The sequence below is a fragment of the Dipodomys spectabilis genome, unplaced genomic scaffold (genome assembly GCF_019054845.1).
Source record: "Dipodomys spectabilis isolate Male_0828 unplaced genomic scaffold, ASM1905484v1 ptg000231l, whole genome shotgun sequence".
In the NCBI taxonomy this organism is placed as follows: domain Eukaryota; kingdom Metazoa; phylum Chordata; class Mammalia; order Rodentia; family Heteromyidae; genus Dipodomys; species Dipodomys spectabilis.
The window spans coordinates 7,287,766-7,304,249 of NW_024870908.1; the positions used below are offsets into that span (position 1 = coordinate 7,287,766).

At 47.6% G+C, this 16,484-nt stretch overlaps 1 protein-coding gene across 3 annotated transcripts in view; it reads right to left on the bottom strand.

Annotated features, from left to right (window-relative positions):
- Positions 1 to 16,484, bottom strand: part of Pdpk1 (3-phosphoinositide dependent protein kinase 1) — a 70,076-nt gene that overhangs the window by 5,316 nt on the left and 48,276 nt on the right. For all 3 annotated transcript variants that reach the window (XM_042698456.1, XM_042698458.1, XM_042698459.1), the window contains 7 exons: positions 13,352 to 13,427; positions 11,770 to 11,838; positions 11,461 to 11,557; positions 9,673 to 9,846; positions 4,278 to 4,501; positions 925 to 982; positions 161 to 313 (listed from right to left, as the gene is read on the bottom strand). In XM_042698456.1, coding sequence (XP_042554390.1) covers positions 161 to 313; positions 925 to 982; positions 4,278 to 4,501; positions 9,673 to 9,846; positions 11,461 to 11,557; positions 11,770 to 11,838; positions 13,352 to 13,427 — 851 coding nt within the window. The remainder of the gene's footprint in view (positions 1 to 160; positions 314 to 924; positions 983 to 4,277; positions 4,502 to 9,672; positions 9,847 to 11,460; positions 11,558 to 11,769; positions 11,839 to 13,351; positions 13,428 to 16,484) is intronic.

Sequence of the window (16,484 nt, forward strand, 5' to 3'; positions counted from 1 at the left end):
GACCCACCCTAAATGGACAGCCAGCTCAGAGTGGCCCACTCAGGCCTGAGGGCTTAATGCAGGGCCCTAATGGCCCAAGGCCAAAGCAAGGGAGGCTCTCCTCAGAGGCACAGAGGTCTTCCCAGAACACTGCCAGCCAGAGTCCTCAGGACAGACTCACCGTGTGGACAAAGAAAGTTTTAAAATTCTTGGCCTCTGGTCGGAGTTCTTGTGACCATGGAATTTCACCTTTCAGGACTTTGTTGACAGGATCAACATAATATAAATGTGGTCCTTCTGTGAGCAACAACTGCCGTCTCCGTGCAAATAAACCCTGAGCAAAAACCAAACACTGTGTTACTAATGCACTGAGAGGAAGGATCTACACTGGAAGAACCCCAGTCACTCATTACTCATCTGAGACAGCTCCTCCCCTAGTCTCATAGGCCCTACTGTTGGACTCACAAAGACTCGCCGCTGCCGGCAGCTACTGTCCTAGGCCCCTTGACTCCTTCAAGGCAGCGTTCTCTTCCTTACAGGACACGCTGCAGCCCACTTTTGTGATGATTCTTGCAGCTCTGAAGGGATGCCAGGAGTCATGTGAGTATGGTCCAGTATGTGCTGCTCATGTCAGCACAGTCCGATATGTGCTGCTCATGTTAGTGTGGTCTGATCCATGCTGCACAATCATAATAAGTAGGACCAGACATGGCCTCAAAGTAACAGAAATTTTGGCCTGGTGAACTCTGCGTCCTGCAGCAATGGGAAACTGAGCTGCAAAGTACGGACATGGCAGTGGCTTTCCAGCTGCCCAGTTCCCACTCCTCCACCTGTAAGACTCTAAAGAGCATGCCAGGACAAGAGACACTGTTTCCTGCAGGTCATGAGCTGACCCAAGCTTAGAAGCCTGAGGTGGCTGAGCACAGCTGCAAGGGCCCGACTCACCTTTCGCTTATCTACCGGACCCATTTTTAGTATTAGATTATTTTCTACAAACTGGTGCCTATAAAAAAAGAAAACAAGAATGAGACACAGCAATTCTCCACATGCCTCCCTTCGAATAAATTCCCCAGGACCTCCACGGGCAGGCCTTGCTTTAGCCATGCCGACCTCTCACAGAGCCAGCCTCTCTTTAGGACCAGGAAGTAACTCCAAAATGCACTGGACAGAGGCCCATCACATCCAGCCCCAAATCTACATCTTTTTTTCTTTTTTTTGGGGGGGGGTAGAGGAAGTGAGGTGGAGGGGGTCGGTCATGGGGCTTGAACTCTGGGCCTGAGCACTGTCCCTTAGCTCTTTCACCCAAAGCTAGCGCTCTACCACTTGAGCCATAGCACCACTTCCAGCTTTTTTCTTTTTGCCTATGTGGTACTGAGGAATCGAACCCAGGGCCTCATGCATGCAAGGCAAGCGCTCTACCACTGAGCTACCTTCCCAGTCCCAGAATCTACATTCTTATAATCACCTCTCTGCACCAACTACCTAGTAACAGAGCTGGTGAGGGGAAACAATGGCACAAAATCAAAAGACAACACACACACATCATAATCACATTACAAAGGCAATTGATCGTATAAAAACAAAACAAAACAGAACAAAAAACCTGGGGAGACAGCCTCTTCCCTAAGGGTAGATCCTTCTGGGAGTCAACTTTAAGATAAGATATTGCCCCTAGGGCTGGGAAGGTGGCTCAGTGGTAGAGCACTTGCCTTGCATGCATGAGGCCCTAGGTTCGATTCCTCAGCACCACATAAACAAAAAAAAGAAAAAAGCCGGAAGTGGTGCTGTGGCACTAGCCTTGAGCTGTGCTGTGCCCAGAGTTCAGGCCCCACGACTGGACCCAAAAAAAAAACAAAAATAAAAACAAAAAAAAACAAGATATTGTCCCTAGCCAGGCACTGGTGGCTCACGCCTATAATCCTAGCTACTCAGAAGGCTGAGATCTGAGGATCGAGGTTCAAAGCCAGCCTGGGCAGGAAAGACTGTGAGACTCCTACCACAGAAAACCGGAAGTGGCGCTGTAGCTCAAGTGGTAGAGCGCTTGCCTTGAGCTAAGGAGCTGAGGGACGGCACCCAAGCCTAGAGTTCAAGCTCCACAACCAACCAAAAAAAAAAAAAAAAAGATATTGTCCCTAAGTATGTCCTAGGCTGGAACTTTTAGGGGCTAGAATTGAGTCAGTACAATCCCAAATCCTTGAAAGATCCAAGTTTAGATCTGATTTAAGACCCTATTTTCTGGCTGGGTTGCAGTTGAGTGTCAGACTGTATACTTAGTAGCATGCACCAGGCCCTAGGTCCCTGGGTTCACTTCCCAAGATGGGGAGGAAGGATATTTTCTGCCACAGTAATAAACACATTTTTGTTTTTTAAAATATAGCAGAAGGGGCTGGGGGTTTAGCTCAGCGGAAGGGCGCCCGCCTGGCGAGCGCAAGGCCCTAGGTTCGGTCCTCAGCCCTGGAAAATAAAAAATAAAAAAATAAAATATGGCAGGAGAGCTGGGAAGGTGGCTCAGTGGTAGAGCGCTTGCCTTGCATGCCTGAGGCCCTGGGTTTGATTCCTCAGCACCACATAAGCAGAAAAGGCCGGAAGTGGCACTGTGGCTCAAGTGGTAGAGCACTAATCTTGAGCTGAAGAGCTGAGGGATAGTGCCCAAGTCCAGAGTTCAGGGCCCACAACCGGACCCCCCACACCCCTCCAAAATAAAAACTTAACACATAGTCGCCAGTTTTTTTATATTTCAACAAACATTTGAAACACATAGTGACCAGTTTTTCTATATTTCAGCAAACATTTGAAACAGAAAACCTGGAAATGTCATCTTCTTTTTCTTTCTTTCTTTTTTTTTTTTTTTTGCCTGGGCACTGTCCCTGAGCTTCTTTTGCTCAAGGCTAGCACTCTACCACTTGAGCCACAGCACCACTTTCATGCTTTTTCTGTGTATGTGGTACTGAGGAATCGAACCCAGGGCTTCATGGATGCTAGGCAAGCACTCTACCACTGAGCCACATTCCCAGCCCCTGGAGATTTCTTCTTCTTCTTCTTTTTTTTTTTTGCCAGTCATGGTGCCTGAACTCTGGGCCTGGGCGCTGTCCCTCAGCTCTTCAGCTCAAGGCTAGCGCTCCACCACTTGAGCCACAGCACCACTTCCAGCTTTTTTCTTTTTGCTTATGTAGTGCTGAGGAATCGAACCCAGGGCATCAGGCATGCAAGGCATGCGCTCTACCACTGAGCCACCTTCCCAGCCCCACCTTGGAGATTTCTTAAAAGGACGTGTAGTTCCCTGATAAGTGTATGCTAAATCCAAAATGTTAGGCGATATGACAAAACTAACAGGACTTAAGAAACAAAGAACTCCCACTCATCTGGTTGAACCACTACTAAATATCCCCATGCTGCTGATCACATATATGGTATATAACATGTGAGCACCGTTATATATTACAGACTGTGATAGACAATTTGCTCCAGGAAAGTTAGAATGAACTTGTGATTTTAAATGAGCATCATTATTCCACAATACTGTGAAATTCCAGAAATTATGTAATCACTTAATCACAATAAAAAAAAAAAAGAACCTCGGGGAAGGGAGGGAGGGGATGGTAGGGGGAAAACAATGGAGGGGGTAACAATGTTCAAGAGGAAGTGTACTCATTACCTCACTCATGTAACTGTAACCCTCTGTATAGTAGCTTTACAATAAAAAAATTAAAAAAAAAAAAAAAAAAAGGACATGTAGTGACAAGGACATTGTGAGTGACATGGAAAGTACAAAGCACAGACACGTGTAACACCATAGAATTCAACAGATGAAAGAAAAATGAGAGTGTGAAGACCTGAGTTCAGGTCCCGGAAGCAGCATAAAACAAGTGGCACTCCTGTGCATGTTATAAATCCAATGTCTGACTTAGGAGAAGGGAACTGGACTCTAGTGTCTGCCAGTGCCTTACTCTGCCATGTCCTGTCATTTAGTAAAATGTCTGCCTTAATACCAATAAAAATCAAAGCAGAGTGGAGGCACACAGACCTGCCTAGCAAGACCCTACGTTCAAACCCTGAACCTAGAATGTCCAGATGCCAAAAGGGAGCCATTTTCAGTCTTTCCCATTGAAGGTGGGGCACCCAAAGGTACAAACCCACTCAACCCCTAGCCTCATCATCTCCTGACACCCCTGGGAGGCACTTCTCTGCAGAGTACTCAAGGTAGTGGGGTGTCACAAGGCTAAGCAGCCCAACTGCAATGCCTGCACTCTACATTCACTTGTTTCTAGAAGAATGTTGCTTATGGCTACAGTTCTTACCAAGGATTTCCACAGGCCTGCTTCTCCAATAGTAACTTCTTCTCATCTTCAGAAAACTGTAAGTCCAGTTCAAAAGAATTAGTGTCCAGACCGTGGATGTACTGCTCTATGTTGCTGCCCGACCTGTGGGGCAGGCTTGTGTCCACTGCAGACAGGGAGTGGGAGGAGGAGGAGGAGGAGGAGGACACTTGCATGCAGCCAAACTGGCTCAGAAGGTTGTCGTACTGCAGGGAAGGAGAAAGGAGAAAGGTACCTCAAGTTGTTGCTAGGGTCAAAACCCCCTACATACTGCCCCAGCCATAGCTCTCTAACACGTGGTGAGTTTACACACACTCTCTGCTCTGATTCTCCACTGGCCATCTTGCTGCTAAGGCCAAGGCAAGGCTGTACCTTTGTGCTCTGAGTCTCTCTTCTGATAGGAACAGGAGTCAGAGAGGATCTATAACTCAGCCACCATTTCCAGGGAGGGAAGACCTGGAACCTTCCCCCGACACAGCACTAACAAAGGGTGGTAAGTGAAATGAGATGCAAACCTGGTACCAATGGCTCACGCCCATAATCCTAGCTACTCAGGAGGCTGAGACTGGAAGATGGCAGTTCAAAGCCAGCCTGGGCAAGAGAGTCTGTAAAACTCTTATCTCCAATTAACCACCAAAAGAGCTGGAAGTGGCTCTGTGGCTCAAGTGGTAGAGTTCTAGCCTTGAGCAGAAAAGCTAAGGGACAGTGCCTAGAGGTCAAGTTTAAACCAGAGGACTAGCACTTGGCTTGCATGTTCAACTGGTTCTCTACTTGAGCCATGCTTCCAACCCAAAAATATTCCTTTCTAATCTCAGTAGAGATTAATCAGATTTGACATAAAGTTGCTTATAGTTTGAGAAAACTACAATTGTATTAACACACACACACACAAAAAAAAAAAAACAGAACTGCCAGGTGCCAGGTGGCTCACGCCTGTAATCCTAGCCACTCAGGAGGCTGAGATCTGAGAATCTCGGTTCAAAGCGAACCCTGGCAGTAAAGTCCATGAGACTCTTATCTCCAATAAACCACTCAAAAACTGGAAGTGGCTCTGTGGCTCAAGCTGTAGAGCGTTCAACCTTGAGCTAAAGAGCTGAAGGACAGCACCCAGGCCCAGAGTTCAAGCCCCACAACCAACCAAAAACAAAAACAAAAAACACAGTACTACTCACAAACATGCCACATGAGCAGAACCCAGGCACTCACACACTTCCAAGGCAGTGACAGGACGAAGCAGCTTCGGCACAGAGCTAGGCAGTATAAATAATGCGGTCTTACAGCTTTCTTTTCTTTTTGCAGGTCCTGGGACTTGAACTCAGGGCCTGGGATCTGTCTATGAGCCTCTCTGTGCTTAAGGCTAATGTTCTACCACTTGAGCCACAGAGCCACTTCGGGCTTTTTCTGAGTAGTTTACTGGAGATGAGAATCTCATGGACTTTGCTGCTCAGGCTGGCTTCAAACCATCATCCTCAGATCTCAGCCTCCTGAGTGGCTAGGATTACAGGCATAAGCCCCTGGTGCCCAGCTTTGGCCTTTCATCTTGAGCCCTGCCAGAGACCAATGACTATTGGTTCTCATCAGACCTTATGGACCCTCACACAGAGCACACAACCTCACAGCAGACTTAGTGGCCCTGTGCTGTGTCCACAATCTTGTCCTCTCCTAGGGCTCTCAATATGAGGATGCCTGGGCATGAGGTTCACAGAGGTGACCACAGGACCCCACCCAGGGGCACAAGAACCTTCTAAGCCATAAAGGTGGTGGCTACTGTGGTATTACTTTGCACAAGGAAACTGACTAACTCCCTTAGCCAAAACTGAACTCGCATATCATAGAGCTGCTCACTGACTGCCAGGACTACACACACTGGACTATTTCCTGCCCTGGGCCCCATGAACTGTTTCAAAGATGTTCCTGAGGTTCTTCTAGCCAATCTCCCTGCCATCCCTCCCACTCCTCCCACCCACCCCTCCAGCAGCCAAGCTCAGGGGTAGGCCAGGCAGAACTAGTGGGGAAGGGCAGCCATGGGGCACCAAGCAGCAGGAAATATCCAATTCTTCTGGCCCAGTGCCGACCTTCTACAAAAAACCCAGCCTTGGGCTGGCCCACTACGATGCCACAGAGGCCAGCATGCAGCAGGGAGTCAGGAACTGGCTCTTGCTTCCTTATGCCCTGACTTCAGAATGGACAACAGCTATCATCATCCGCCCCAGGCAAGGCCCTCTCTACTGGGGGAGGTCACACCCAGAGGTACAGGCACCCCACTCTCAGAGAGGGGGTGACTTGCCTCTGGAGCAGGGTTTCCCAGAGTTTGCTCTCTCAAGGCCAAATCTCTTCGGAGAATCTCTCCTCTCTACCCAGAACTTCCCAAGGCCCTCAACTCTGGAATGAAGAGTTCAGAAGTGGCTACCTAATCAAACCAAGTTGCTAATGCTGCTCACAAGCCAGATATTACAGGTGGCAGCCAAAGCTTGTCATCTAGAAGCCAGTGCCTTCCCTAGCACAAATGAGGCCTGCAGAGATATACACACTCACACATTCATGCACTTGCACACGCAGGGTGAAGAGAGGATTCTGGGTGTAGTCTATGCAGGATCAGCTCGGCTGCCCCTGGGAGTGAGGAGGAGAAGTGATGGGAACGGCAAAAGGCCGCCCCTGGGCAGGACTTCTCCAGGAATGACGGCCATCAGAAGGGCGGCCGTGAAGCCCCACCGCTCCTGCTGTGTGAAGAGGTGTCACCAACTGGCAGCACGTAGGCAGCATGTAGGAGTGGCTGAGGGACTGCCGGCTCTTGGGCAGAGTTCTCAGCAGTGGACACAGCTGTGAGAGCGGAGGCAGATATATACTCTTGAGCTCAGCTCTATTCAAGTCCCGGCACAAAGGGTGTTTTAGGACAAACGGGGAGTATGCTGTATAGTAGTAAGAGATAAAGTGAACCTCTGATCTTTAAGAAGTGAAAGCATTGTTGATAGATCTACAAATCTTGTCTAGCAGCCTTACTAAATGAAAATGTGCATAACTTATAATTAAGGATTTCCACTCCAGAAATGAATAAATGATCCAGAAACAAGTTCAAGAATAGGCATAAAAATTATCTTTTTAAGTTGCCAGAACAATGAGTCTTTACCCTCAGTTCCTGAATGGGGAGCAAGTAATCTTTCTCTTTTTAAATTTCTCTCTACTTTATCATTGATTTTAAATTTAAAAAAAGATAAATTGCCAAAATGAAAAGCAATATGAAATTCCCAACCACAACAGAGTGGATAAATTGTGGCATAATTCATACAAAGGAATACTGTGTGTTAATGTAAACAAATGAAAAGACATAACACTGTAGATGACTTTCACAAAAATATTAGGTGACAGGCCAGGTATAAAAATTACCTATTGAAGCCGAGCACCGTCGGCTCACGCATGTAATCCCAGATACTGAGATCTGAGGATCATGGTTCAAAGCCAGCCCCGGCAGGAAAGTCCATGAGATTCTTATCTCCAAAAAAAAACCACTAGAAAACAGGAAGTGGCACTGTGGCTCAAGCGGTAGAGCACTGGCCTTGAGCTGAAGAGCTGAGGGGCAGCACCCAGACCCAGAGTTCAAGCCCCACAACCGACCAAAAAAAAAAAAATTACCTATTGTAGGCTTCCACTTATGGAAGAAGAAGAGGAAGAAGGAAGAAGGAAGAAGGAAGAAGGAAGAAGGAGGAGAAGGAGAAGGAGAAGGAGGAGGAGGAGAAGAAGAAGAAGAAGAAGAAGAAGAAGAAGAAGAAGAAGAAGAAGAAACACAGGTTGCCAGTGGCTCACGCCTGTAATCCTAGCTACTCAGATGGCTAAAATCTGAGGATCATGGTTCAAAGCCAGTCTGGCCAGGAAATCCATGAGACTCTTATCTCTAATCACCGAAGAAAAGCGGGAAGCAAAGTTGTGGTCAAGTGGTAGATCACTGTTTTTGAGCTGAAAAAAACAAAACAAAACTGAGGGAGAATGCCCAGACCCTGAGTTCAAGTTCAGGACTGGGGAAAAGAAGAGGAGGAGGAAGTTGGGAGAGGGGGGGAAAGGGAGAATAACTGGGAAAGGTAAGATATTCTAGGAAGTGGCGCTGTAGCTCAAGCGGAAGAGCGCTCGCCTTGAGCTGAAGAGCACAGGGACAGTGCCCAGGCCCAGAGTTCAAGCCCCATGAGTGACCAAAAAATTAAAAAAAAAGTACTCTAGCTATGGAAATATTTTTTTATTTAAAAAAAAAAAAAGTGAAAATAGTGATTTCTAATTAGCTTTGGAAAACTAGCCAAAGCTAGAATTCTTCAAATGGACTTCGATGCATGATAATTAGTTATAATAATAGTAACTCACAAAGACAGATCAAATCAGAAAAATGGACTATCAAAGATAATAAAGTTTCAGAATCACATTTAAATATGGGGGCCACAGTGGAAGATGGTAAGAAGAGCTTGGGTGAGGAAGACTGGAGGTAATGGCAGGCTCCATGACTTTTCTGTCCCTTTTGTGCATGTTTCTCAGCTTCTAGGAGAAAGGTTTTAAGAATAAAGTATGCGGGCTGGGAAGGTGGCTCAGTGGTAGAGTGTTTGCCTTGAGTGCACGAGGCCTTGGATTCAACTCCTCAGCACTACATAAGCAGAAAAGGCCGGAAGTGGCACTGTGGCTCAAGTGGTAGAGCGCTAGCCTTGAGCTGAAGAGCTGAGGCACAGTGCCCAGGCCCAGAGTTCAGGCCCCCCGATGGACAAACAAACAAACAAACACAAAGAATAAAGTATGCTTCAGGCCCTGTGACTAGGGTCAACCTTGAAACACAAGGGCCTTCAGGACAGTGATGGCAGGTGCTCACAGACACCGGGGTCTGCACCACTCAGGACTAGGACTAGGCACTGGGCCCTCTCCTGCTGAATATTAAGTTGCTGGGATCAGGGCCTACCGTCTAAAACCACATCTCTTGGAAGGTCAGAGCAGCCGTACTCCTGGTTTTGCTTGGAAAGGAACATTCCAGAATGCCTTAGAAGCAATTATAAAGGCACTGTGCTAAAAGCCACCAATGATGAGTCACCAGGGAGTCCCCGCACCAAGAGCCAAGGGACAAGAGCATGACCCAACGAACGAGGACAAAACACTTCTCCCTTACCCAGACCCCCACCCCACCAGGCCCTTTCTCACTGGAGGGAATAGAAAGGGAGGAATCTTCCCAAGGTTTGTGGGTACTGCTGCAAGGCAGCAAAGTAAATCACCAATGGATCCACAATATTGGCTCACGTATTTCAGTCACTAGTCATATCCATTGGGGCCCTGTGGCACACAGGCATGAAGCTCCTGTACACATAGCGTGGCAAGCAAAGCGCTGCCCAAGCCACCTCCACAGGTACCAGCTTACATTGCCATAGCAGTCCTCGTCGTCCTCTGACATGGCTGGCAAGTAAGCCGTGAGCTTCGGAGGTGTCTGCTGGTGCAGATTCGCCCACAGGATGGACTCAAAGAATGGATGCGCTTTGAGAGGTTCGTACCCTTCCATCTCTTCACAGCCTAACCGCTTTGTGGCATCTAAAACCTTAAATGACAGTCAACACAAACCACTGTCAGGGTTAAAATGAAATTTGGACCAAAAAGATCTTTCTGAACAACTATTTCCAATACTCAGAACCTACTAGGCAGAGCAAGGGTGCTATAGCCTACTCCCTGCCCATCTGCTCCATCAAGGGTAGACTGCTTGAGGTTCCTGACTCACCCCAAGACCCACTCCTCTCCTCCCACAGATAAAAACCAAATCTCAAACTCAAAATACAGACAGCAACCAGATGCCAGTGCCTCACATCTATAATCCTGAGTTGCCAGGATGTGGGAGTCTGAGGACTGTAGTTCAAAGCCAGCCTGTCCTTCAATTAACCAGAAAAAAAAATTGGAAGTGGAGGTGTAGCTCAGATGGCAGAGTACCAACCATGAATGAAAAAGCCAAGCAAGAGCTTGAAGCCAAGTTCAAGTCCCAATACAGGAAGGAAGGAAGGAAGGAAGGAAGGAAGGAAGGAAGGAAGGAAGGAAGGAAGGGAGGAAGGGAGGGAGGGAGGGAGGAAGGGAGGGAAAGGAGAAGAGAAGAGAAGAGAAGAGAAGAGAAGAGAAGAGAAGAGAAGAGAAGAGAAGAGAAGAGAAGAGAAGAGAAGAGAAGAGAGAAGGAAGATTCCTTTTTAAAAAGCATGAAGTCAAAAATACTAAACCAGCTGGGCACTGGTGGCTCCTATCTGTTATCCTAGCTATTCCTAGCTATTCTGAAGACTAAGATCTAAGCACTGCAGTTCACAGCCAGCCAGGGCAGTAAACTCCATGAAATTCTTATTCCCAATAAACTATCAAAAAGTGGAAAATGGAGCTGTGGCTCAGGTAGGAGAGCACTAGCCTTGAGAGGGGGCAAAGGGGGGCAGAGCAGCTTAGGGACAGTAACCAGGCCCTGAGTTCAAGCCCTAGGATGCACACTAAATAAATAAATCCTAAAACAAGGGTGAAATGAACTGATGACGCTAGCCACAAAGAAGGGAGAAACATTCAGTCTGGGAAGACGCTCTCACAGATGCAGTGGAACACCGTCTCACCCAGGGATGAGCTTGAGCCTCCCAGGTTCCCAAGTGGATCATCAAGCCTACTCTCACTGAGGGGTGAAGTGGGGGAAAGAGGCCAGGAGGATGGCTAGGAGTAGCTGATCCTGGTCTTGCCTCTGGAGGTAAAACAGACCTATTCCTAAAGAATTAGAAAGGAGGCCTGTTTCTCTCTGCCTCACTACCTGGGTTGATCTTTATAAAGCTTGCATGCAGCTTACTCTAAAGGTGGTATCAGCAGATGTCAGAGTAGAATTTACAGCCATCTGCCACTGCAATAAATCCCAGTTGCTCTAGCAGCAGTAACTTAAAATGCCATGTGATGATGAGCACATGTAGAATGATACAGTAACTTCCTGTCTTATTAAAGTCAAGAGTCAGGCATTTGGAAAGTGAAAGGGATGATAATGAGAGGAGATGATATGATATAAAGATATGTGTCTGTCTATAATCACTGTCCTCCCTAAATACGTCTTTCCTTCAGCAGGAGGGCCTCTTGGCTGCTTCTCTGAACATGGGGTCAGAGGATTTGCTGAGTGGCTGTGGGACCCCTCATATAGAAAATTCAAAATGCTTACCAAGAGTTTTTCCACAAGGTCTCTTGCCTTAGGGAAGAATTTTTCTGGGAAGTCATATTCCAATTTAATGATCTTCTGAAATATAAGATATTCATTTCTGTGAATTTAAAAAAAAAAGAGGAAGTCACTTGAGCAGGACTTTGAACCTCTAGTGCCAGCCAGTGCCCTCTCTTGGCACATCTCAGTCTGCTCTTTCTCAAGCACTCACAAGCCAACAAGCCCTGCACAGCTGCACCTCCTCAGCTGGGTGTGAGCCCTGGTGTTACCCTCCTACTTGCTGTCGGTTGACAAGTGCAGGCTCCTTCTTACCCGGCTCGGAAAGGTGGAAGTCCTGCCACAAGTTGGTATATTATGCATCCAAGAGCCCAAAGGTCTGAACTTTAAGATAAGAAAAAGACAAAGAAAAATGGTATTGGCAAAAGTAATAAGCAAGGTTCATTTCCCACTCAATCTACACACCCCAGTTTCAGCCTCCAGCGCCCTCCCGTCCCTTAAAACCAGGTATGTGTATGATTTAATCTTACTACATGGTATGAGTACAGTTCAGAAAATGGCATGACTTGTTTCAACTGAGCATTTAAAAAATTCTTATCCAAGCTGGGCACTAAGATCTAAGGATCATGATTCAAAGCCAGCCCAGGCAGGAAAGTCTTATTTCCAATTAACCACCAGAAAACTAGAAGCGGAAATGTGGCTCAAAGTGGTAGAGCACTAGCCTTGAGCAAAGAGCACAGGGACAGCGCCCAGGCCCCCCAGTCCAAGTACTAACTGACCAAAAAAAAAAAAAAAAAAAGTCTTATACACGCCTGTCATCCTAGCTACTCAGGAGGCTGAGATCTGATGATCTCAGTTCAAAGCCAGCCTGGGCAGGAAAGCCCATGGGACTCTTATCTCCAATTAACCCAGAAAACTGCAAGAGGCACTGTGGCTGGAAGTGTTGTAAAGCACTAGCCTTGAGCAAAAGAGCTCAAGGACAGTGCCCAGGCCCTGAATTCAAGTCCCACAACAACTGAGACACACACATACACACACACACACACACACACACACACACACACACACACACACACAATTCTTGGAAGTGGCGCTGTGGCTCAAATGGTAGAACGCCAGCCTTGAGCTGAAGAGCTGAGGGACAGTGCCCTGGCCCAGAGTTCAGGCCCCATGACCGACCAAAAAAACCAAAAAATTCTTGTACAGATGGGTGCCAATGGCTTATACTGTAATCCTAGTTACTCAAGAGGCTGAGATCCAGAGGATCATGATTAAAAGCCAGTCCAGATAGAGACTTTTCCAAAATGGACTGGCAGTGTGGCCCAAAGGTAGCACTGATGCTTGGGCAGCTGGTAATGGAAGGTAGAACACAAGAGTGGTGAAGATTGTGGGGTCATCTCAGTGTATGGAGGGGGACAGGAGAGCTGCACGTGCCAGGAAACATCATGATGGCAGGAAAGGTGACAGCTTCAGTTCTCTCCTATGTGGGGTTCGGGACATGTTGTGTTCATAACTGTACTGCTTTCTTTCTCCTTCCTTTCCTTCCTTCACTTACTTATTTTCTTACTTATTTTTGTGCTGGAGCCGGGGCTTGAACTTAGGTTAGGGCCACAAGTTCTTGCTTTAGCTTTTTTGCTCATGGCTGGTATTCTACCAGCATGAACTGATCAAGAGTGTATTGAAGTGTCCTGGACAGTTCTCCCAGCTCCACTCCTCAGGAAGATGCTTCTCTGTTAGACTTTTCCTAAAGTTGGAATTGGAAGATGCCGCCCTTCCACCTGCCTGGTCTGAAGTAACTCGATGTGGCACACAGCACATCAGCAGTGAATTCTGCTCTTCCTTCATGAAGAACCCTAATAGCTGACATGGAGAGGAGGACAGATGGATAAGTGATTACCTCTTACAGGCCGACTTCTCTGTGAGCAGCTCTGGAGAAACATACTGCGCTGTTCCTACAAATGAGTTGGCCCTAGCTGAGAAGAAGAAAAAGAGAAAGGATCACACTCCAAAGCATACTCCTTGACTTCTACCAAAGTGGCTCCCTGGCCCATTCATCAGGACAGCACGGTAGCCGAGCTCATGATGAGCTTGGCACTGGTCACCAGTGTGAACTGAGAAGTCCTAGGAATCCAACTGTCCAGACCCGACCTGATGATACCTGCTGACCCCCAGAACATGTGTCCCCATCCCTGGAACCCCTCTCCTCTGACACCTGAGTGCAGAAGGCACTTGTCCTGTCCACTCATCACCCCGCCACCACAGAGGGGCAGCACGAAGAAAGAGATCTTGTGTGTTGTGCTGGACAACAGGCAGCTGCTAACAGATAGCTGCTGCCAGGAAGCACCTCTTCTCAGTCACCAACAGCTCAGGAAGAAAGATTCGGGCCTCCATCCCAGGAACCCTCCCCATTCTGGTGCCTCCAGTCCTAGCCTGTGTGACACTTACCTGTAGGCCACAGGGTTGGCACCTAGACACTCTGGAGCCACCCCTCACTGGAGACCCCTTGGTAACCCCAAGACCAAGAGGACCTGCTGCCATGCGGGCAGACAGCCCCGTTTCTGAGCCCCTCCAGCCATAGCTCCACTACATGGACCAGCCTGTTGGTCCCGCAGCCCTGTAAATGGTCCCTTCAGTACATGGTTTTCTATGACAATTTCATGGCTTCCTGTGTGTCCTGCCAGGATCCTGAAAGTTACTGGAAGGAAAACGAAGAAGGCTCAAGAGGAAACTAAACCAAACCAAGAGCCAAAACCAAAAGGAGGGCATTCAACTAAGTAACAAACCAAAGAAGCACAAATGAAAACATGAAAGCCTATCAAATTGGCCATGCTAAAATGACAGCAAGGCCAAGATGGCTGGCTCTAAGGCCTGGCTTCTGAACCCACAGGCCAGCAGGTGGTCTGAGGTTCCAGTCAATGGGCATCCTCAGGTAGCCCTGTGGAGCCACTGCAGCGAAGGAAGCTTCTTGTCCACACTCTAGCCACTTTCTGACATCTGCTGGCCTCTTCCCTTCTTTTTGCTGACCCTCCACGCTTGGAAGAATACCAGAAAGGCCTTCGTAGAACAGAATATAGGTTTCCAGAAACAAACCCCATGTCTAAACCTCCAGGATATCGTGAGCTCCTCAAGGCTTCTGGAAAGAGGGCAAAAGCCAGGGGCAGATGAGGGTCTTACTCCAAGTAATTTAGCTGCTCTCACCAGGACACAGCTACTTGGTGAGGACAACTAAGAAGTCCTCATGGGCCTTCCTGGCCCTCAACAACTGCCCGGCTCATCACACGCCACCTGCCCTTGTGGCTAGAGCCCCCAACCCACCTATGGGCTCCCTCTAAATGCAAGTCTGTGGTGAACAAGCAGACTTAGGGAGACAGAACATGCCCGCTGAACAGATGAGGAGCCTAGGACCTGGCTCCCACCAGCACTTTATTTAGAAGCTTTCAAGATGTTTTAGGGAAACTACCTCCCCGCAAATGAAAAAGAATCCAATCAGAAAGAGAGTCTAAGATTATGAACAACTTCAAACAGAAGGTGAGAATAAGTTACTAAAACAAACCATGCGTTATTCTCTTTTTCTCTAAGGAGCAAGAAAACCACCTCTGCCACCTCCTCCATATGCAAAAGCGATTGTCCCTTGCTGATAACAACCTAAGGGTTTTTTGGCTTCCTGCTTCCAAAAAGATTTATTTCACCAAAGAATTTAAATTTTTATGTATTTTTAAGAAGCCTTGTGGCATGCTGGGAAGGTGGCTCAGTGGTAGAGTGCCTGCATTGCATGTGTGAGGCCCTGGGTTCGATTCTTCAGCACCACAAATGCAGAAAAAGCCAGAAGTGGCACTATGGCTCAAGCGGTAGAGCACTAACTAGCCTTGAGCTGAAGAGCTGAGGGACAGCGCCCACGCCCAGAGTTCAGGTCCCACGACTGACCAAAAAAAAAAAAATTTTAAAGAGTAGCCCTGTGCTAAATTATCAAACTGTGAAGAAAATTTGCATGAAGAAAGAAATGCCTTAAAGCATAGCGCAGCTGGGAGGTTCCCACGATTGAACAGAGTGGGTTTGTCTCAGCTGAGACGAGTTTGCACAAGTATGACAAGGGATTGACAGATCCCCACAAGAAAACCTGACTTAACTGTCATGGACACTTAATTCTATGAGGTTACACCAAGTCCATAAAAATAAGATTACCTGCCAGTAAGATGGGCACTATTTGCTAGGAACCAGTCAAACAGACCCAGTTCTGAGGGCATCTCAAAAGTATCAGAAGGAGAAAAGGGGCACCAGGCTATCCCATCTGAGCAAACAAGAGCATCTTCCTCAATTCCAAGCCTTGTATCACTCCCCAAGGACGGCACTTTAGAACGTGTAGAACTCCCCAACCCAGGAGGAAGCCTCAGGACCTATCCCCTCAGGACCTACACAGAGGTCAAGCACGGAGTCTGAACATAAATTCGCCAAATGAACTCTACCAGGAGTAAATGTAAGGTTTGCTGTGGGGGAAGCCTGTCAGCTCCTTCCAGCAGCACTGTGTGAACACAATACGCATCTCCTCCATCTGGCTGTCATCATCTCAAACTCCCAAGAACCAGTTTGCTGTTGGTGGAGAGGCTGAAGCACCACCACCTTTCACTACTGCATCCCTTCTCAGAAAGCAATCAGGGCACCATGATGCTTCTGTCAGAACCTTCTCCTATACCATATGTACACGTACACATACACGTACAAACGTGTACCCACACTCCAAGCCTGTGGCCAGCATGCATCCCCCAGCATTGCCCTTCAGGGTCTTTCTCTCACAGGGACCCTAAGTGCAGGAAGAGACAGGTCACCCTCCTGACCACAGGTCACATGCTTTAGGGCCAAGACTCCTTCATGAGATTAATTAACCTACAAGTCAACACCCTTCCTCTCAGACCACATCCTCTCTACCAAGGTTGCAGCAGTCCACAGTTCAATTGCATTTCTTTACACCTCTAGAGCATGTGGTTTCTATCCAGTCCGCATAAGAAAGTCAGTCAGCCATTCCCTGGCAGCTA